At 35.5% G+C, this 19818-nt stretch overlaps 4 protein-coding genes and 1 long non-coding RNA gene across 9 annotated transcripts; 3 read left to right on the forward strand and 2 right to left on the reverse strand.

Annotated features, from left to right (window-relative positions):
- Positions 1–1536: 1536 nt before the first annotated feature.
- LOC127239614 (40S ribosomal protein S29-like) lies at positions 1537–3105 on the forward strand. The gene is made up of 3 exons (XM_051257851.1): positions 1537–1693; positions 1788–1887; positions 2893–3105. The coding sequence occupies exons 1-3, from the start codon at positions 1632–1634 to the stop codon at positions 2899–2901; spliced, it is 171 nt and encodes a 56-aa protein (XP_051113808.1). The 5' UTR covers positions 1537–1631; the 3' UTR covers positions 2902–3105.
- Positions 3106–3670: 565 nt separating this feature from the next.
- LOC127239612 (protein trichome birefringence-like 14) lies at positions 3671–8569 on the forward strand. Its single transcript, XM_051257847.1, has 6 exons — positions 3671–4295; positions 5071–5293; positions 6190–6318; positions 6626–6730; positions 6846–7041; positions 7728–8569. The coding sequence occupies exons 2-6, from the start codon at positions 5140–5142 to the stop codon at positions 8551–8553; spliced, it is 1410 nt and encodes a 469-aa protein (XP_051113804.1). The 5' UTR covers positions 3671–4295; positions 5071–5139; the 3' UTR covers positions 8554–8569.
- A 966-nt stretch (positions 8570–9535) lies between these two features.
- On the forward strand, positions 9536–14740 carry LOC127239611 (uncharacterized). 2 transcript variants are annotated; one of them, XM_051257844.1, is made up of 13 exons: positions 9536–9955; positions 10936–11106; positions 11350–11565; positions 11655–11747; positions 11823–11936; positions 12034–12303; positions 12387–12543; positions 12659–12736; positions 13411–13514; positions 13628–13807; positions 13876–13950; positions 14035–14151; positions 14234–14740. In XM_051257844.1, the coding sequence occupies exons 1-13, from the start codon at positions 9536–9538 to the stop codon at positions 14582–14584; spliced, it is 2346 nt and encodes a 781-aa protein (XP_051113801.1). In that variant the 3' UTR covers positions 14585–14740. The 2 variants fall into 2 exon arrangements, with proteins under 2 accessions (XP_051113801.1, XP_051113803.1); XM_051257846.1 differs by having other exon boundaries at positions 13414–13514.
- LOC127239615 (uncharacterized) lies at positions 9849–14453 on the reverse strand. 2 transcript variants are annotated; one of them, XR_007836162.1, is made up of 4 exons: positions 14331–14453; positions 11974–12221; positions 11316–11910; positions 9849–9970 (listed from the first exon to the last, which is right to left on the reverse strand). It is a non-coding gene; the product is annotated as an uncharacterized LOC127239615 (long non-coding RNA). The 2 variants fall into 2 exon arrangements; XR_007836163.1 differs by lacking the exon at positions 14331–14453 and adding an exon at positions 12378–12491.
- Positions 14741–14746: 6 nt separating the features above from the next.
- Positions 14747–19246, reverse strand: LOC127239613 (protein LAZ1 homolog 2-like). Of its 3 annotated transcripts, XM_051257849.1 has the most exons (10): positions 18894–19245; positions 18526–18745; positions 18383–18439; positions 17231–17339; positions 16823–17016; positions 16636–16724; positions 16204–16453; positions 15178–15399; positions 14915–15100; positions 14747–14840 (listed from the first exon to the last, which is right to left on the reverse strand). In XM_051257849.1, the coding sequence occupies exons 2-9, from the start codon at positions 18679–18681 to the stop codon at positions 14927–14929; spliced, it is 1251 nt and encodes a 416-aa protein (XP_051113806.1). In that variant the 5' UTR covers positions 18682–18745; positions 18894–19245; the 3' UTR covers positions 14747–14840; positions 14915–14926. The 3 variants fall into 3 exon arrangements, with proteins under 3 accessions (XP_051113806.1, XP_051113807.1, XP_051113805.1); XM_051257850.1 differs by having other exon boundaries at positions 14747–15100; positions 18383–18430; positions 18894–19246; XM_051257848.1 differs by having other exon boundaries at positions 14747–15100; positions 18894–19244.
- Positions 19247–19818: the final 572 nt, after the last annotated feature.

Consider the following 19818-nt stretch of genomic DNA (forward strand, 5'->3'; position numbering starts at 1 on the left):
CTTAATTATCTACTAAATATATTTATCATAAATTATTGTGTCTACAGTGATTAAGACACCTAATGTGGGACGGAGGTAGTATTCTAAATCATAAAATTCAACTCATTTTAATATAATTTGTCATTTTTTTAAAAAAAAATTATAGGATGTGTTTCTTTACGGTGTTTTGGAAAAATTTGTGTTTGAATTTGATTTTTATTTTAATTTTGAAGTGAGTTTAAATTTATGTGTTTTTTTTTTTTTTTGTTTTAGTTTGCGTTGAGTTTGAATAGTTTTGAAGTGTATTGATTTGATTCTAATGAATATAATAATATAAATGCGTATTAATTTGTATAATTTAATTATAAATTTATTTTATATCTACACATATATTTATAATTTTTTATTTATTTGCATTATAAAACATTTTATTCTAAATGACATATATATTGTATATATTTTATTAAATTATAATTATTAAATTATGTCACTTTCCATATTTTAAAAAATAAATAATTGCACACTTTAATTTCATTTTAAATTTTTTATCTAAATTTTTAAAATTTTAATTAAAATATTTAATTATTTTAATATAAATCTAAAATATTTTTATTATAAAATATTTTTTTATTAATATATTTTTTTTATTTATTAATTATATTTTACAATTTTTTTTAATCTGACATGTTATCTTTATAAAAGGTATAATGATAAATAATATATAAATTATTATAATATTTTTTTATTAATATATTTTTAAATTATTTATTAATTATATTTTACAATTTTTTTATAATCTGACATGTTATCTTTATAAAAAATATAATGATAAATAATATATAAATTATGTTAATATAATAAAATAATAAGACGATATAGGAATATAGTATTATAATAATATAATAGTATAATTATAGTATATAAATCGAAAAAAATTATTATATATTTTGTTCGTCACTGATAAATTTTTTATTTGTTATTTTAATTTATTTAAATTAAAACTTTTGATTTTTATTTTTAAAATAATTTTCAATTAAATACTTATTGTACATTTTATTTTTGATACTACTTTTAAAGTAAAATAAATATTATATTATTTTATTATATTAAATATCTCTAAAATAATAGTTTATTTTAATTTGCATGGAAAGGAAGTATATAAATATAAAAATTTCATATCTCTAGTTATTATGGGATAAACCGCAAGTGACCTGAGGCGTCGGGGTTTGAACCCATGACCTTGCGATCACACGTCCAACCCCTACAGGCCATCCCTTACGGGACTTTTATTTTATTTTTTATTTATTTACATAGTATCTTGTTCCATTTACTATCCTATGGAGTAATATTATAATAAATAAATAAAATTTATACCAAAAAACAATGCGAAAATTTTTTATTAATATAAATATATCTAAATCAAAAGTTTAAAATATTGCGTGCAGCCCACGTCTAGCGATATTACATTCATTTGGACCGGCCCAGATATATGTACTATAACCCTGAGGGTATAGTGGTCAAATCACAATTTTTTGACAGATATATATAAGGCTCTGCTTCAGAAATTAGGGTTTCACTCTATCGGCGCCTCTTCGTCTCCTTCACTGCGAAGTCTCTCGAGTTGGGAAATTTTCAGAGCCACAGATACGAAGATGGGTCACTCTAACATCTGGAACGCGCACCCCAAGAACTACGGACCTGGATCGCGCACTTGGTGAGGAAATTTGTTGTTTTGTCATTTTAGTTTTGTATGTATGTGTGCGCGCCCTGAATAATTAAGATTTGGTTTGGTGGTGGTGTTTGTGCAGCCGCGTTTGTGGTAATCCTCACGGGATTATCAGGAAATACGGTCTCATGTGTTGCAGGCAGTGCTTCCGCAGCAACGCCAAGGAGATTGGTTTCGTTAAGGTATTGTTCTTTCTTCCTCTGATAATAACTTTATTTTTTATTTTTAAAAATACATATGTTGTGGTTATAGATATATATTGGTTTTGTTTGTTGCGGACTTGAACGGTGAGGAAGGGTTTTGTTTTATGCTTAGATTTATTGAACAGTCTATGCGGTTGATTGTGATATAAATATGCTGAAACTTCGATGGTCAGAAAGGGGGAAAAGTACTTGAAACTGATAATTTGGTTAACTTCGTATATAATGGGTAAAATATTTGTGGAAGGTAAATTTACGATGCTCTAGGTACTGGATGAGGATTATGTTTTCTATTTCAGGTTTTGAATTTGTTTGCTTGAATCTTGTGGAAGTCAATAGGGTTATAGTTGAATTGAAGGATGAATTAGCTTCAAGATTTTAGTTCCGTAGAAAGGAAATTGTTATTAACTCAATGAATGCCTGATTGTGGAGCTTAGTGCTCATTCACGTAGGGAACGTTTGAATTCATAAACTTTAAAAAATTGGATGAATTTTCAGTTTGTAATACTATGTTTGGAGGACACAATTTGCAATGAGGTTTGATTCGTCTCTTTTCAATTGAACTGCATTTATTTTATTGCTGAGCCATTGAGAAATCCCTTTTCTGTGGCCTCTGATTATAATCTGTACAAATCTTTCGAATTGATGTGTTTTTGAAGATGTTCGTGTTTTATCTTGCAAGCAATGGATAGTTAGGTCTTTTTGTCGAATTTTTTCAATGCCTGAACTTCTTATCGGACGATTTACAAATTAGAATAAAAAATGTAAAACTACTTGACCACAAAAACCCATCTTGGTTTACATGTATAACTATAATATTTTCTTTCTGAACCCACTGTTTTAATTCATTGTCCAATTCTTGTCAGTTTCTTGCAATATTAAGGCCTTGATATGGCATTCTTGAAGCAATACATCTTTCTACTCAAGAGCTCTTTTATCATATTTTTATTGAAAGACTAATCGTGTATTGTATACTATACCTTGCAGTACCGCTAAGGCGACGGAATCCTACAACGAAGGAAGTGCTTGTGACATGCAGCATTTGTCCTAGAACACTTCTTGTTTCAATTTTCGATTTTCAAGCTTGAATTATTATGTTTACCTGACTTTGGGATATTTCTTTTCATCTTCGTGTAGTTGAACAATATTTATTACCCTTTAATTGTTTTCCAATGAAATGATTAGTAATATGTTTTCATTTGTTTTATGTTTTGTAGCTTGTTTTCTATGTGAAATTTTTTACTCAGATCTGTTTCATTAACATCCTGGCTGGGATGGTTCAGGGAAAATTGCCTCAATAGCATGGACCGGACCGGTCTTCAGAGTGATGGGCCCGATCCGGGCTAATTTGTATGGACCGGGCCCTTGTTAAGAACACCTGTCCTTGTTTATTTGAACTATGCCTTAGTTCGCGGCCGTCCTTTTATTATTATTATTATTATTATTATTATATGAACAACAGTGAAATTTGAAATTTAAAGAATATTGATATTATATTGATAGTGGGTAAAAAGTATAGGTGAAAGATATTTTTGCTTTGTAAAATGTAATGATAATTGTGTAATAATAATGAAAAAATAAGAGTAGTTATATAGTGATACGATAATTTATGAAAATAAGACTATTGTTTTGAGACGGAGACAGATTATTGTATTGGAGTGGAAAGAGTATATGTTAAAAAATTGAATTAAAAGCTAATAGGAGAGTAGAATTATTGTTTTGGGACAAAAAAACTATTATTGACGAATAAAGTATAAAAATATGACTCCCTCCGTTCCGGAACTCTGTGAGTAAAAAGTATAGTTAAAAAATTCTTTTTGCTAATAATAGTAAGAATAGTTGATATGAGTATCTATATCGGGGCGAATGAAATATTATTTACAAAATAGTATATTTTATTAAAATAATTAAATAAATCAAATTCAACCAAAATTACAATTGCTAACCAAACACTCAATAGTACTACTAATTACCACAAAACCTCTGTTAAGATTCAGAGCCGACAATTATACATGCCATTACTTGTTCTCCTATGTCTATCTATACACAGCATTCCTCCTCCGCCGCCGCATCTCCGCTGTACAGCGACACGTTCTCCGGCTGTGATGCTTGAATCTTCACTACTCGCTAAATTTTCCATTCTTTCGTTCGCGCTCGCCTGTACTGATTCGAAATTCGACGATTGTTAATTTTTGGTTTGTTTGCGATATTGAGCGGATTATGTTTTTTCGGCTGCTATCAATCGATGTGATGCAAGCACACGTTGGCGCGGTTGTGTCGGAATGCGTGATTTTCTCTGAATCTGATTGATCCAAGTTTGGCGCTTTGCTTGTTGTCGCAGAGTGTGTTATGCGTTTGCTTGCTGTATGATTCTCAGGTCATTTGAAGTGGTGCGTGCTTTGGATTTTGTGTTTTTCGCCTCTTTCAATGTTTTCTTCTTGAGAATTATGTTAATTTCATTTTGTTGCCGCTTTTTATGTTTGTAAGAGCGATTCGAATTTTATTGTGCAAGGGAAGTGAGTGTTAAGAATTATGTGAGCTTCATTTTGAAGCTTCTCTTCATGTTCATAAGTACGACTTGAATTTTATTGTGCGAGGGAAGTGTTGCGCTGATTTATCAGTTCATTGCCTGATAATGCTTTGCTAATTGAATGAATTGATTGCAGAATTATGAGTTAGGTTTGTTGGTGAGATGCATTGAAAAATGAAGAACAGATGCAATGTCTGTGTGTATGTTTGTTTGTGTTTTGGGGGTGTTTGGTGTTTTTGTTGATGTTTTGTGAACAAAAAACTTTGACTCGAACATATTTGTCAATGCTTTAATTTGAAAGTAGGCTATCTCAGATATTTTGAATGAAAAATGTGCATTACCAAGTGAATTTAGGAGAAAATTTTATGTTATTGTAGATTGACTAATGCAAGAAATGAGTTTGAATCACAGACAAGCATATATCAGTTTGGCAGCAATATGATGATAGTTGATTCATGTATTAACTTTCAACTAGAACATATATTTTAACTTCAGTTGTCCATTTTTGTAATCTGAGGAAATCAGTGCCTTATCATTTTCCAGTATGAAGTATTCATAGATCCTAGTGCTTTGCAGTCGATGCTTCTTACTTGCATTGGACATATTTTTAATGATTATAATTCTATTGTTTACAGATATCTTGCAATAGGAATGCATTCTTGATAGTTTGATGATTGTGGGACTGTAGATTCAGAGTCAAAAGGATGAAAGGAGGTATTAAAGGGCTAAAAGTTTCACAGGTCTCTCTCATCTTTATTGGCTTATTGTGCGCGACTTTAATAGCATTGGCGTCGACAAAGCCCACGTTTCTGGCGTCTTTAATCCCAAGTCAGAGTCAGGTTCTGCAACTGTATCGAGGTTTGGCACTGTGCATTATCTACATTGGATATTGCTTTCTATTTTAAAGTTCCATTTTTATCATTTGAATTATGCTATTTGTGTAAGGCTAAAAAGTAAAAGAAATCAATATTTGATTTTATCATCAGTTCAGCTGCCTTATAAAAATCACTAATTTTTTGCATCAAATGCTGGGGAACCCTTATCTTGGATTTTGTGGGGTAACACCGAAAACTAACAACATAGAAGATTATCGAAGTAATGGAACAAAGTGTGCCTTTTAAATAAAGAAGAATTGCAAAAAGAGCTATTCTTGTGGCATTGCGGAGCACATGACTTGCTCTTGTAGGGACCTTATAGATAGGGATGAGAATGAGATTATAATCCCTAGTATTATTTCAATAAATTATGTAATCATTATACTAATTAATATCATGTTTCCGTTTCTTGCTTAAGCATATAATAATATAGGCTTTTAGTATAAATATTCCTTAGGATAAATTAATCCCACTCATCTAGATAGGATTAATTATTTTTAATTAGTGTGTTCTCATTAAGAGCTTTAATCAATTCCGGAACTTTAATCAATTAAAGTAAACAAGTGATTTTATACAACCTAATCACCCTAAGTAAATACACCCATAATGTATCCATAAAAGCTATTAAAATTGCTGAAATTTGTGTTGATTTACATTTCATCTCTGTATTGTTTAAAGCTGGTTTGTTTTTACCTTTTTCCAGTTGCTTATTTTAGTTCCAGTTTGTCCATACATGTTGAAATCGGAGTTTTCTCGCCATGTTCATACTTTGCAATGATCCAACTTTTCTCATCTGTGATGCATTTATCACTGTAGCTCATTTCATGTTTAGGCGAGAGCTGAATTCTTGTTAAGTATTTCACATTTTCACTCAATCAGGTTCAAGACAAACTCCAAAGCAAGACAATAGTTCATCATTACAAACAGGAGCACAACAAGTTCGATCACCTTCTCCTTCACAAATTGGGAGTGGAGACGATGCAAACGCGACAACCACTGCCGATAGAGGTGAGATGCATCTTTCCATTTTTATTTCCCCAAAAAGTCTCGGCATGCCAACACTTTTTCATTAGCAAATGACCCTGAGATTTGGCTTAAAATTTCTTCACTTTAACAGCTTTCATTTATTAAAATCTCGTTTGTGTCTTATTTGAAAGATAACACTATACATCATCTACATGTGTTTTTACTTTGTGATTGTGTGAAGATTGTGACGAAAAAACTTACATCCGCTTCCAGAAAAAAAATGTCACATTAAATGGATATAAATTTTAGAATTCAATATCTGATATAATCTTGCATCCTACTGAACCAGATACAAATATATCAAACGAGCTTTCCGGAGGAACAAATAAATCAAAACAAGCCAAGAATGTATTGATCGTAGAGTCCCCGGCAGAAAGGTCACATTTAAAGAAAAGTAACTCTTTTTTTTCCCCTAAGGCTCGTCTTTTCTGCATTCATATTACATCAGAGGACACAAATATATCTACATTTATACACTGTAAATCTAACTCGATCCTTATATATCTCAGATTGTAATTATGCAAAGGGTAGATGGGTCTTTGATGATAGCCGGCCTTTATATTCGGGCAGTGGTTGCGTCCAATGGTTGTCGCCTATGTGGGCCTGTCGTCGAACACAGCGCACTGATTTTCAATACGAAAGGCTACGTTGGCAGCCCAAAGATTGCGAAATGGAAGCATTCTCAAGGTCCAAGTTCTTACAAAGGTACATCTGAATTAGAGCTGTTAAACGAATCGAGTAGTTCGCGAGCCAAACTCGACTCGGCCCGTTAACAGCTCAAGCTCGAGCTCGAAAATTATTTTTTTATAAATGAGCCGAGTTAGGCTGGTTTTAACTCGGCTCGCGAGTAGCTCAATTAAGCTTAATATACTTATATTATTTATATATTACTATAATATATATAATTTTTTATATCAAAATTTATATTTAGTATTAAAATTTGAATATTTTATTATAAAAAATTATGAATAAAATTAAATATATTTAATTTATATATTAAAGAACATATAGAACATGTATAAAATTCAAGCTGAGCTCTAATTCGAGCATTACGAGCCGAGCTCGAGCTTGAATTTGAGCCTAACAAGCCGAGCTTGAGCCACTATTTTAGTTCAAAGTTTTAACAAGTCGAGAATCGTTAACAAGTTTGAGTCAAGCTCGACCCATCGATACTCGAGCTCGTTCGGCTCGTTTAACAGCTCTAATATGAATTTCTTATCGAGTTCTTGTTAGCTTTCCGACACTACAAATTGCCTGCGTTTGCTTTCAAAGTTCCTGTTTGGAATGCTATAAAGTGTCGGAAAATTTTTTAAAATAGTAAAAAAGTAATCGATGTAAATAGACCTTCGATTTTTCTCGTTTTAGGTTTGTCCCTTATTGCATACTTACAGAATGCAAGACAAAACTTTGGCGTTCGTCGGCGACTCCCTGGGTCGGGAGCAGTTCCAGTCTCTCATGTGTATGGTGACGGGTGGCGAAGAAAGTCCCGAAGTTCTCAACGTCGGCTACGAGTACGGTCTCGTTAAAGCTCGCGGCGCTAAAAGGCCCGACGGATGGGCGTATCGGTTCCCGAACACGAACACGACGATTCTCTACTACTGGTCCGCAACGCTCTCCGATCTCGAGCCGCTGAATGTATCTGACCCAGCCACCGATGTCGCCATGCACCTCGACCGACCCCCGTCGTTCCTCCGCCGTTTCATCGACAGATTCGACGTTCTCGTCCTCAACACCGGGCACCATTGGAATAAGGGTAAGCTAGAGTCCAACAGATGGGTCGTTCATGTCGGGGGCGTTCCCGACGCCGAAGGGAAGATAACAATCGAAGCTGCGAAAAACATCGCCGTCCGCAGCGTCATCGGGTGGGTGAATTCTCAGCTCCCGTCGTTCCCGGGACATAAAGCGTTCTTACGAACGCTGTCCCCGCGACATTTCTTCAACGGGGATTGGAACACGGGTGGCACTTGCGATAATACCGTGCCTTTAACTTACGGTAGCGAAGTCGTGCGGGACGGTTCTAGCGATCCCGTTCTCGCCGAGGCTGTGCGGGGAACTAACGTAACGCTTCTCGACATTACGGCGATGTCGCAGTTACGCGACGAGGGTCATATTTCCCGTTACCGTGTTCGTGGCGTCTCCGAGATGCAAGATTGCCTGCATTGGTGCTTGCCCGGCATTCCCGATACGTGGAACGAGATTTTGTCTGCGCAAATTTAGTCGCGCTTTCCCGAGCTATCCTATTCGAATGTGTTATGTTCGATTCTATCGATCTAACGAATTATCTTGTTGTGTTTTTAGGCGGGACTACGTTTTATCTTCGTTGCGATCTCTTTGTCGGCGTTCGTCCCCGTCGCTGTCGATTATTCGGGATTCTTTTCTTGAGGTTAGTTTTTATGGTTTTATTAACAATTTTTTTTGTTTGTGTTTTTTTGGATACATTTTGTGTAAATTGAGATATAGAACCAAGTGTATAATTAGATAAAAAGATTTGAGTATTTAGAGTAGGAATTTAATAGAAAGGGAGGATGAGATATAGCTGAATTTGATTATTAATTGGCTTTGATAAATTTGTTTTGTTGTTCAATATATAATAATAATAATTATTATTATACGTATTTATATTATTATCATTGTGTTTGTTTAGTGTTTTGTTGCTGATTTTAATTAGTTAGCACAATGTTGATGGGACACGAAATATAAATCAATGGATATATATATGTGGTATAATTAATCTCAATATACAAAGTATGTTTACTTATAAGGTTTTTGTTTTGGTTTTATTATTTTCATTTTTTTTTTTAAATATCTAATTAAATATTTATTTTTTATTTATTAATATTATATTAAAACAAACAAGATCAAAATATACAAGAGAGAGAGGCACTATTTCCGTCTAAGCTCGGGCCACACTTCCCAGCATATTTTCCGACCGTTGCATTTTTACATCAAGTAGACAAAAAATTTAAAAAAAAAATAAAAATCTCTAATTAAAAATTAGGCGACACGTGTCGAGCTTCTATTGAAGGAAGTCCAACGTTGAGCCTTAAGTGTTGGAGAGGCCGACAGAAAAGTTGCCGTTAGAGTCTCCTCTCCATTTTCCACCCAACGGTTCAAAAACCAGAAAGCTCCCTCTCCACATCCCCACCCCCAACCACCTCAAAAAACAATCCAACGGTCAGATTTCTCCGATCGGATCGCGATGGCGGAGGACTTCCGATCAGCGGTGGAGGACGGCCTGCGCCTCTCCAAGAGAATATACTTCGGCGACGACAGAAAGGCGCCGCCCAAGCCTCCGCCGGCGATGGAAAGATCCAACAGCGCCGCCTCCACGTCGCCGCCGCCGCCGCCGCAATATCTGCCGACGTGTCCGATGATGTACGCTGTGATCGGAAACCCTGAGATCGTGGACAATCCGGACATGCCGAGCTACCAGCCGTACGTTCACGGCAAGCTGGATCCGCCGGCGCTGATGCCGCTGCAGATGAATCGGATTTCTATGGAGGTCGACTGCGCCGCCGCCGACACGGCGGTCGTCGCCGTCGCGGCGTCGTGGCGCGTGCACTGCGTCATGGGAAGCCGCGCGTGTGATTGCCTCCTCGCGCTCCCCGTCGGCGAACAGGTACGGTTACCTTGCCTAGTTTTACGTACATGATTCATTGATTAATTAATTAATTAAATTATTTTGGGGAAATTTCGCAGTGAAATAAAAGATTAAATAAATGCTTGATACAATAATAACATAAATACTCATTCCGCTTCGGATTGCATTTTTGCTCGGATGTGTTTTAAGTATTTAAGTTTACATATAGATAGTACATTTATTTAAAAAAAAAATAAATATTTTTTTACAAAACGGATCAAAATTAAAAAAAAAAAAATAGAGAGATTTTTAAGGGTCAGAGAGTGTAAAATTGTGTAAAATTGTATTGATTAGTGAAATTATGTAAATTTTTTTTGATATTTTTGACACTTTTAAGTATAAAATAATAATATGTTTGCCTTTAGATAAAAGTTAAAGTATTTAAAAAAAATACTTTTAAGTTAATGACTAAAATTTTTAAAAAAATTGAGTAAAGAAAACCTTTGTTTACATTACATATACTTTTTTTCCTAATGAATTACGAAATGATCTAAGTGGCATCAACTCGTAAATATAAAATAATTCTCAAATAGTAACAACAGCAAATTTTCATGTCATTAAAAAATAAAATAAAATAACACACCCTAAGTATATTTGGGACGCTTTCAACAATTTCTAGTTGCATCCTTTTTACATTTCTTCTTCTTCCTATTATACTATCTTCATAACTTAAGAGGCCATGAAAATTTTTTAAAAATAATAATATAATAATAAATTGATAAAAAAAAATAGTAACAAAATTATTATTAATTGTTCAAATAAAAATAATAAAGTTATAAATAAATAAAATGCTTTACCATAAATATAATGTAATTAAATTTTGCTGACAAAAAAATAAAAAATAAAAAAATTGATATAATTTTAGATGATGGAGAAAATATAGTTCAACAAATATTTTAATTTATTTATGGTTTTTTTTATACCCTGATGGTGCGCTAATTATTGGGTGTGACAAACAGGGTTCAATTCTAGGAGTGGAAATAGATATCCCAATGAGATCATTCCGTACTCAAATAGCCTCTGCTTTTGAAGAAACTGCCAACTCCAAGAAAAGCAACAATAAAGCAGCAATAGAGATTAACGACCACCCCCACCTTACTCCCAATATTTTCACCGTAAAGATTCCCAAGGCATGCATGCTACCCTTATCCAATTTTATTATTTTATTTTATTTTATTTATTTACACAAAATTTCTTATATTTATCTGCCGACAGGATCACATATGCTATGCCATATAAGAATAACCATCTTATATTTATACATATTTATGAGATATGTATAATGGTCACTCATATGACATATATTAGACTTAATCGGATCAACACAAAATACGCGTACCTAGTGTTTTGATGGCTGTGCTGCATTTTGTCAGATCGACGGCGGCACAAATCTCTCCGTCAAGCTCCGGTGGTCGCAGCGATTAGTTCACCACGGAAACGGCCAGTTCACGTTGCAGATCCCCTTCGCCTTCCCGGAGTACGTCACACCTGCAGTCAAGAAGATTTCCAAACATGAGAAGATACAAATCGGCGTTACCCCCTGTCCCGGCACGGACATCCTCTGCGTCACATCCAGTCATCCCATGAAGGTGCCGTTGACTGCCCCCCATGCATCGCATGTTTGTTTTGGAACGACAATCTCCCTTCTAACAGCCGTGAATTTCCGAAAACATTGTAGGAGAAGCATCACGACTCGTTGGGGAAGAGGACCTATTTGTACGAGGCGGACGTGCTTTCGTGGTCGAAAGACGACTTGGTTTTCTCTTACACCGTAAGTAAGAATCCCGTCCGAATTTCCGATCATCCGGAATTCGCGTTGAGAAATTATTTGTTCGTTCTTCGGCAGGTATCTTCGAGCAATACTTTCGGCACCGTGCTGTTGGGCTCGTCGCCAGACGTCGACGGTCAAAGGATGTTCTGCTGTTATCTTTACCCTGGAACAAGCAAGCCAATCAAAACGGTAACGTAGAAATGCCGAAAACATCGATGACGCTTACCTGAATTTCATTTAAAAAATTCCGAATAACTTTTCATGCTTCGGATGCTGTTTTCGACAGGTTTTCACAAGGGAAGTGGTGTTTGTCGTGGACATAAGTGGTAGCATGAAGGGTAAAGTTCTTGACGATACGAAAAACGCCATCTTAGCTGCTCTTGCAAAGCTAAGCTCCGACGACTCATTCAACGTTATTGCATTCAACAGCGAGAGCCACCAGTTTTCGTCATCTTTATGTCCGGCAACACATTCCTGCATCGAAGAAGCCAGACAATGGATTAATGAGAATTTCGTAGCCGCCGGTGGAACCAATATTTCGCACCCTTTGAACCAGGTATTCGAGTTCAATAATTCTACCGGCATTTGAGTTCAATGATTCCTAATTTCGAACAATAATCGTATTAATACCTGTCTCAGGCAATGGAGATGTTTTCTAACAACACGTCCGCCATCCCTGTCCTTTTCCTCGTAACCGATGGCTCGGTCGAAGATGAGAGGCAGATTTGTGACGACATGAAAAATCATTTTTCAAAATTTACCAATGTCCTACCCAGGGTGTACACACTCGGCATAGGTATGAAAATTTTTATACTAGTGTTCTATTCTTCGTGTCCCTTTGTCGTAGAAGTGATCGATCTAAGCTTTACAGATCATATTTACTTATGTCTATAGCTTTCGGATATTTTCAGGGAGCTTCTGCAATCATCATTTTCTTCGGAAGCTTTCTCTGCTAGGCGGTGGCTATCATGATGCAGTTCTTTATGCGGGTAAGAAAACATGATGATCTACAAGTTCTAAACTTTTAGATAAAATAGTTATTCTAGCTACCGACGTATGCTGGCTGACATTAGATGTAAAGGTAATAAAACAAAAAAGAGAGATTACTAAAGTACACGAGAACCGAATTAAACAACCAATATACAACGACCTAAAAGTTTTAAACGGTGTATGTAAAATAGTTATGACCTTAGGTGTTAACGGTAATAACACAGAAAATCGTGTCTACTAAAGTACACGGGAACCAAATTAAATAATCTGTATATGTAGTATTGTTCGACTATATGTATTCTTCCTCTGTACTATCATCAAGAATGATGCTACTTCAGGTTTCTTCTGATGATCATATTGCGGACATACGCTTTTGTTTTTATTCCCACCTTACGAAGAAACCACAATGGCTTAGAAGTTATAACTTTTAGATGAAATAGATATTCTAGCTACCGACCTATGTTAGGTGTTAGCCATGATATTAGATGTAACGGTAATAAAAGGGGAAAGAAAATCTACTAAAGTACACAAGAACTTAATTTAAATAACCAATACTGTAGTATTGTTCGACTAATTGTATTGTATTGTTTCTCTCTATATAAAACTATGCTACTTCAGATCTCTTCTGATCATAATATTGCCGACATACATACTAACTTCCTCAGCAATGTAGCAGATTCTATCAAGGAACGAATGAAAAGACTATTCGACAGAGCCTCCGAGATTTTTCTTACTGACATTGCTTTCGAAAATCTCGACAAGCTTCATGATGTTGAGGTACATCTACTACTAATACTAGTACTAACTATACTACTTTTCACTCATGCAATCTAATATTTGGTTTCGGTGATTCTTTATAGACTAATAATTTGATTTATGTCCATTTTTAGGTGTTCCCTTCTCGAATTCCAGACATTACTTCCGGGACAGCGCCCTTGATTGTATTGGGCAGATATCAGGGGACGTTCCCCGAGACCCTTCAAGCTAGAGGTACCCTTTCGGATAACAGTAATATTTCGATGGAGCTGAAGGTGCAAGAAGCAGAGGAAGAAGTAGTACCTATAAGCAAGGTGAGGTATAGCTTTTACAGTGATTGAAGGTTTATTTGATTGATGCTAACTGTTAATTGTGTCGACAGATGCTGGCAAAGCAAGAAGTCGAAATACTTACAGCCGAGGCCTGGTATTCAGACAGCCAGGAGCTCAAGAAAAAGGTATTGGTGTATGCTAAATTCAATCTTATTTATCAAATGATTGTCGAGGATACTCTATTGAACCTCAAGGATTCGATCTGCCAGATAGCAGATATTTGTGTTCGGAATAACCTAGTTTCGGAGTACACAGACATGATCCTACTCGAGACTGTAAGAAGGAAAACTAAAGCAGACAAAACCACCGCGCCAAACAAGCCTAAGGTGAGATTATCTACTCTAGAATTTCTATTAGCAATCCTCCTTTTTTGGCAAGATTATGTGTTAACTCCTTAAACTTATGTAGGTTTCTTCTAAAGTAGCTGATTCTCATGGGGTCGAAGAACCGAAGCCTCAAAAAATATTAGTGCTACGTAACATTGGAATAGGTTTCGGGAACTTACGTGCCACAGCCGAAAATCTTTACTCTGGAACTGGCTATCAATACGCTGCCCTCGAAGATGAAAATGGCGGTTCCAGTTGCTGCCGAAATCTCTGTCGATATTGCTGCGGCATGGGCTGTATCCAGATCTTGTCAAAGATCAATGACCAGTTAGCGGTCGCACTCACTCAGTTGTGTTGCGGCTTTACATGTTGGGGTTGCTTTGAGTGTTGTTCCGATGCATGCTCGACCTGCTGCGAATGCTGCGAAGGATAATAAGGTTAAAAAGTGTATATGTATAAAAAGATACGTATATATATATATGTGTGTGTGTGTGTTTATTACCCAGCAGGCGGAAGGCAGCATGCGGAAGGAATCCATCGATATGTATCAAACAGTTGCACAGTCTATGAGATGTTTTCGGATATATATAACATATGTGAATGTGCATTGTATACAGTAGAGGATTAGAGAGAGCTTACAGAGAGTAGAATAGTTTTGGAACCAATGTTATGGTTGTAAAATACATATTCTTGAAGATGAGAGACGTAGTTTAGATTCTTGAAGCACAAATTTGTACGATGGCGTAGTCGAAACCTTTCATACCTGAAAATGGAGCTATGCTTCGGGTTCTCTAGCAATGCTCTGTTGGTGCTCTTCGATTGTCACTTCTGGCTCATTTGTTGCATCATTTGCCACAGATGTATGGTGGAATGTTTCTTGGATTTTAGTCATGCCCTCATGGACAGGTTCAATCGCCTGGTTTATTGTCAACACGACGTCCTTCACGACCTGTAAATGTGGAGGAATAATTAGTAAACCATGATAGGTCAGGTCAAGCTCATGTCTTTTTTGTGTTCAGCTCTAACCTTTTGACCCCCGCCGACAACAATGTCATGGACACTTTCTCTTACACTTGTTCCGGGTGCCTCGACTTCAGTTTCTTTCTTTTCAAGAAGTGCCGGCTTCTTTTTATTGTCTTCTCCTGTCATAAGCACAGCAGTTGTTTCTTCGGTGGTAACCCGTGCCGGGACGTAATGATAAGGTCTTGCTGAGAAAACAAATATGTGAGCAACTGCTGCAATTGCCATCTGTTTTGGAAAAAGAAAGCCATCAATAGGTGATATAAAATAAATCATGAACATTAGTGCAAGGAAAGAAAAGGTGCCAATATTCCTATGATTGATTAGTTATTTTAATCAAATGGTATAATAATTCAGTACAAATTGTTAATGCATAAACTTTGGCCTTTGAAAAGGGACAAAATTTTAACTAAGTTCCCAAATTATGTACCCTTGTTTTCGGCTCGAGTGGTCGAGATTTTGTACATTAGCCACGGCCAGCTTCTGACGGCCAAGCAATCTTAAATCAATAATAATTTCACATAGAATAATTTGGAATTAAATTGGTAAAATTGTTCATAACTCCTTTATAGTTTCAAAATTCAGCATAAAATCTTATTTTACTTTTGCATGGTGCCCCTCATACTTAAAAAAAAAAAAAAAACGTTCCATAAAATTCCACAACTATGAAACATATTATCTATATTTTTTTTTTGCTTTACAGGTGATTTCATGCAACATTTTTTTAAAGTATAAGATACATTATACAAATTTTAAAGTAAAATAGGAATTTACGCTAAGTTTCGAAACCACGTAGGATTTCATGCAATATTTTTTAAAGGAAGATTTACGTTGAGTTTCGTAACCTCGAGAGAGTTACAAAAATCAAATTCAACTTTTGGCCAAGATTTTACCATTTTTTGTTAATTTCTGTGTTTAACAAATAATTTTAACACTTTGTATAAATTAATCACATGAGATAATAACACAATTGTTTCCTATCAATCAACAACGTACAGTTTGTAGGATAACCTTATTTTTAATTTTCCTTACCTCAATGCAGATGAGAAGATCCTGCAGTCCAGTTTGAAATTTCCCATCCTTTGGCAGAACACCAAAGGTGCAAAACAGGACGATGGCCACGCCTTGCCACCATGTCGCGAATACAATAGCTTTGAAGCTAATAAACTTTGCTAGAGGCTTTATTGGTTCAAGTCTTTGATGAGTTACGCCGTAAAATTGAACGAGGCAATACAGTGCCCACATCTGGCTAAAATTCAAAACTATAGTTATATAAGGGTACCTGAAAGAAACAGAGTTATGAGATACAGATATGAACCATATTTAGCAATCTATTGGCTTTGGTTGTTTTTTCGTTAAGAATAAAGTCGGTAGATGCAGCCCATATATTAATTCCAAAGATGATATGTATAACTAAAATTACGGGATCTAATTTGTTCAGAATGATAAGGTTTATAAACATACCCATAGTACCACTTAAATTCTCCATCACCATAAACTCCACCTAGCTCGAGAATGAATGCCAACAATGCACAGAGAGTCTTCAAAATCATCTGCAAGTCATCAATATATATATATATATATGTATATATTATAAGTATGCTTGATGAGAAAAGGCAAAAACTGAAGCATGTAAAAGCAAGAGGTTTACGTATTGCACGAGACCAAATTTTATTATTGTGAACAAGTCCTTTCCAAGCAGACATGGTCTGAAGATGAAGTTGAAAAATGTTGTGTGTTCCGACTGAGGATTCTTCTGATGATTCTTCTCCCCTTCTAGCAATGGCTGGCTGATTTCATTCCTTGCCTTGTCTTCAAGAAAGTCGACAACTGCAGCTTCGCCACCTATCAAACTACATGTAAGATTCACACAGAACTTCAACTCTGAAGGCTGCTACATAGAATGAACAAATCGACTTTGAAGACAAGTTCTTTCGAGTTTGGAGGCGTAATAAAGGGAATGGACATGAAATTTAAGTTGAGATTCAGAAAATGAAGCATCTCACAGAATGTAATAGATCTTTTCATAGGACAAAATCATCTATTCGTGCATTCTTACCCAGGCAAGCAATCAAATAGCTCCCAAATGCATACAAGGCAAATGCTTCGTAGCAATTCCTCAATATATCACAAGCAGTAGATAGATTTGCATTCCACAGGGATAATATCTGCATAAAACAGGCCATCGATAAAAGTACAGTACTTTAAACATGGATCGTGGGACAAATGAGATGACAAACTGAATTGAACAAAATTTTATCTGTTGCAAGGCTGCAAATGCATTAGTTCATCTTGTAGAACCAAAAGCATGATCATGTTTGTTTGTGTTTTCAACCTTATGGGTTGTTCAACCCAACACTTTATTATTATTTTTCTTTTACAATACTGATGAATATTACCAAAAAATACATATATACGCACATAATACAATATATTTAATATATACTATTCATTCTAAATCAAAATATTTTCTCCCCCTACAATAATCACACCCAAACCTTATTTTCCATAAAATCATCGCACCTAAAACCTATTTTCTATTAAATAAAAAAATCACATCCAGCACCAATTTTCATTAAAAGAATCACAGCCCAAACTTAGGATGTGCTCTTTGTTGTTTTATTTTTGTTGTTTATATTTTTAGTTTTGATAAAAGATTGAAATGAAAAAAAAGAAAAAGAACTGAGGTTGTTAACACGAAAGAACGAAGCTATTTTCTATTATACATATACATGTAAATAAATTCAAATGCACAAACATCACATTGAAAGCATCATTCATATCTAGGGGTGAGTATGGTTCAATAATTTGTAAATATATAGGTATTTGAAACCATCATATCTAGGGGTGAGTACGGTTCAATAATTTGTAAATATATAGGTTTTTGAAACCGTGAATAGTATTTGAATTGAAATTTTTGATTAATCGAAAAAAAATTCATTTTTTACAAGTAATTCTAACCGAACCGAATTTAAACAAATACGTCCAATAAATAATAAAAAATTGGATTAACCAAAAATATTTCAAGCCCTAGACATCCTAAATCACAAACTAGAACACCTTTTCTAGAAGCAGTTATATATTATTCATACTCGGTGAATTTACTTGAATGAAGAAGCTAAAAATATCGGACACTTGGTAGACTAATTATTTATGTACTCTAAATGTGGGATAGTCTCGAACCATGCGTCTAAAAAATGTATGAACTTACAGATTCAGTGGCGTAGACTGGAACCATAAAAATTACAGCAACAATCCACTTTTGTTCCTTATCAAAAACAAGAGAAGTTAGCATTAAGAAATTTTTAGATATATCTGCTCTGATCGAAACGGGCAGAGTGCTGAAGAGCTAACCGAAGGTTTGGTGTAAGATCTCAGATGTTGAGAAGTTAGGAGGAGAGAAAGGACTAACGCTACGAAAACGAAGCAGGCTGCAACAATAACGGCAGGCAAATGAAGATCTTCGTAGATGCTCTGGTGCAGAAACAAGTAGGGAAATGCCGACGCCATATCAAATGCATCGTCTCGTGAGCCTTTTTCGTTGGAGATTTACAGAAGAATTTGCTCGAAAAAACTGTCCAGAATTGGAATCATTCAGAAAAAACATAATCAACTCGTTATCAGCCAAAATTAAGCACAGCAATAAATTATACTCTCCACCGGCGCGGAAAGAGAAAAAACACTGAATTCGAATGGCTAAATGATTCAATTGGAAACCGAACCTTCATCCAATTGAAAATATACCGAAACGAAGTTCGAGCGAGCTGCGAGCGCGTCCTGTTCAAAAATTTAATTTCACTAGTATTGCTCCACTCCAGTGGTGCCAGTTGAGTTCTTCTTCCTGTACGGAAACGCGAGTCTGAAGAGCAGAAATGAAGCTAAAAGTTGTGGAGATTTGATGAGGTAATTTGCAGAAGGGGGAAGGAAGGGAAAGGGCATTGAAGTGGGGGAGGTGCAGCAGAGTAGAGCAGAGAGAAGAGCATGCAGATTGGCATGGATGGGGAAATGGCACGTTGCCATTGCCGCGGAGGTGACACGTCGTCGTTTTGATTTCGTCACTCATTTTCCGTACTCATTGGGCCTCCGCCTTTTAAAACATTTTCAGGCTACCGATTGACCCTTTTTATCTTCTTATCATACCCTACGTATAAGTCTTACTTAATTGCGACACATGTACAATTGGGTCGTAAAAATAATACTACTTCTTTCATCCATATCCCGAAAAATATTTATTTATTTTTTTTATCTGAAAATTCGCAGTCGAACGTGCGCAATGGGTAAATCATCGACTGAACCTAATACCCTGTAAACCAAGTCCGACGGAAAAATCACTCCAAGTGAACTAAGCATGACAGGTGACCTGAGGCATCGAAAATTTGAATTCATGACCTTCCAGTCGCAGGTCCAAACCTTACACAAGACCATATTTTGGTGCGCTGATAGTGGATTATTTGGCTTCTTGGATTGATTGTTTAATAAATTGGGCCAGTCCAGTTTGTAGGCCCAAGCACGCAAGCGGCTGGTCCCTCTTTTTTGTCTTAAATTTTTTTATTTTAGGGTGTGTTTGTTATAGGGGGTTTTGGGGGTAATTTGAGTTTGTTTTTTTTTCTGATGAGTTTGAATTTTGTTGTTTTTTGTGTTTGAATT

This window comes from Andrographis paniculata, unplaced genomic scaffold, assembly GCF_009805555.1.
Source record: "Andrographis paniculata isolate CXL003 unplaced genomic scaffold, ASM980555v1 Contig78END, whole genome shotgun sequence".
Classification (NCBI taxonomy): domain Eukaryota; kingdom Viridiplantae; phylum Streptophyta; class Magnoliopsida; order Lamiales; family Acanthaceae; genus Andrographis; species Andrographis paniculata.

Coding starts and splice junctions, on each gene's coding strand:
- LOC127239614 (XM_051257851.1), top strand. CDS start 1,632: ATGGGTCACTCTAACATCTGGAACGCGCACCCCAAGAACTACGGACCT. Junction 1,694..1,787: donor GGACCTGGATCGCGCACTTG/GTGAGGAAATTT, acceptor GTGTTTGTGCAG/CCGCGTTTGTGGTAATCCTC.
- LOC127239612 (XM_051257847.1), top strand. CDS start 5,140: ATGAAAGGAGGTATTAAAGGGCTAAAAGTTTCACAGGTCTCTCTCATC. Junction 6,319..6,625: donor GACAACCACTGCCGATAGAG/GTGAGATGCATC, acceptor CTACTGAACCAG/ATACAAATATATCAAACGAG. Junction 6,731..6,845: donor AAGGTCACATTTAAAGAAAA/GTAACTCTTTTT, acceptor TATATATCTCAG/ATTGTAATTATGCAAAGGGT.
- LOC127239611 (XM_051257844.1), top strand. CDS start 9,536: ATGGCGGAGGACTTCCGATCAGCGGTGGAGGACGGCCTGCGCCTCTCC. Junction 11,107..11,349: donor TCACCGTAAAGATTCCCAAG/GCATGCATGCTA, acceptor GCATTTTGTCAG/ATCGACGGCGGCACAAATCT. Junction 11,566..11,654: donor CATCCAGTCATCCCATGAAG/GTGCCGTTGACT, acceptor AAAACATTGTAG/GAGAAGCATCACGACTCGTT.
- LOC127239613 (XM_051257849.1), bottom strand. CDS start 18,681: ATGGCGTCGGCATTTCCCTACTTGTTTCTGCACCAGAGCATCTACGAA. Junction 17,017..17,230: donor CTATTTGATTGCTTGCCTGG/GTAAGAATGCAC, acceptor GTAGTTTGATAG/GTGGCGAAGCTGCAGTTGTC. Junction 15,400..16,203: donor ATCTTCTCATCTGCATTGAG/GTAAGGAAAATT, acceptor TTTCCAAAACAG/ATGGCAATTGCAGCAGTTGC.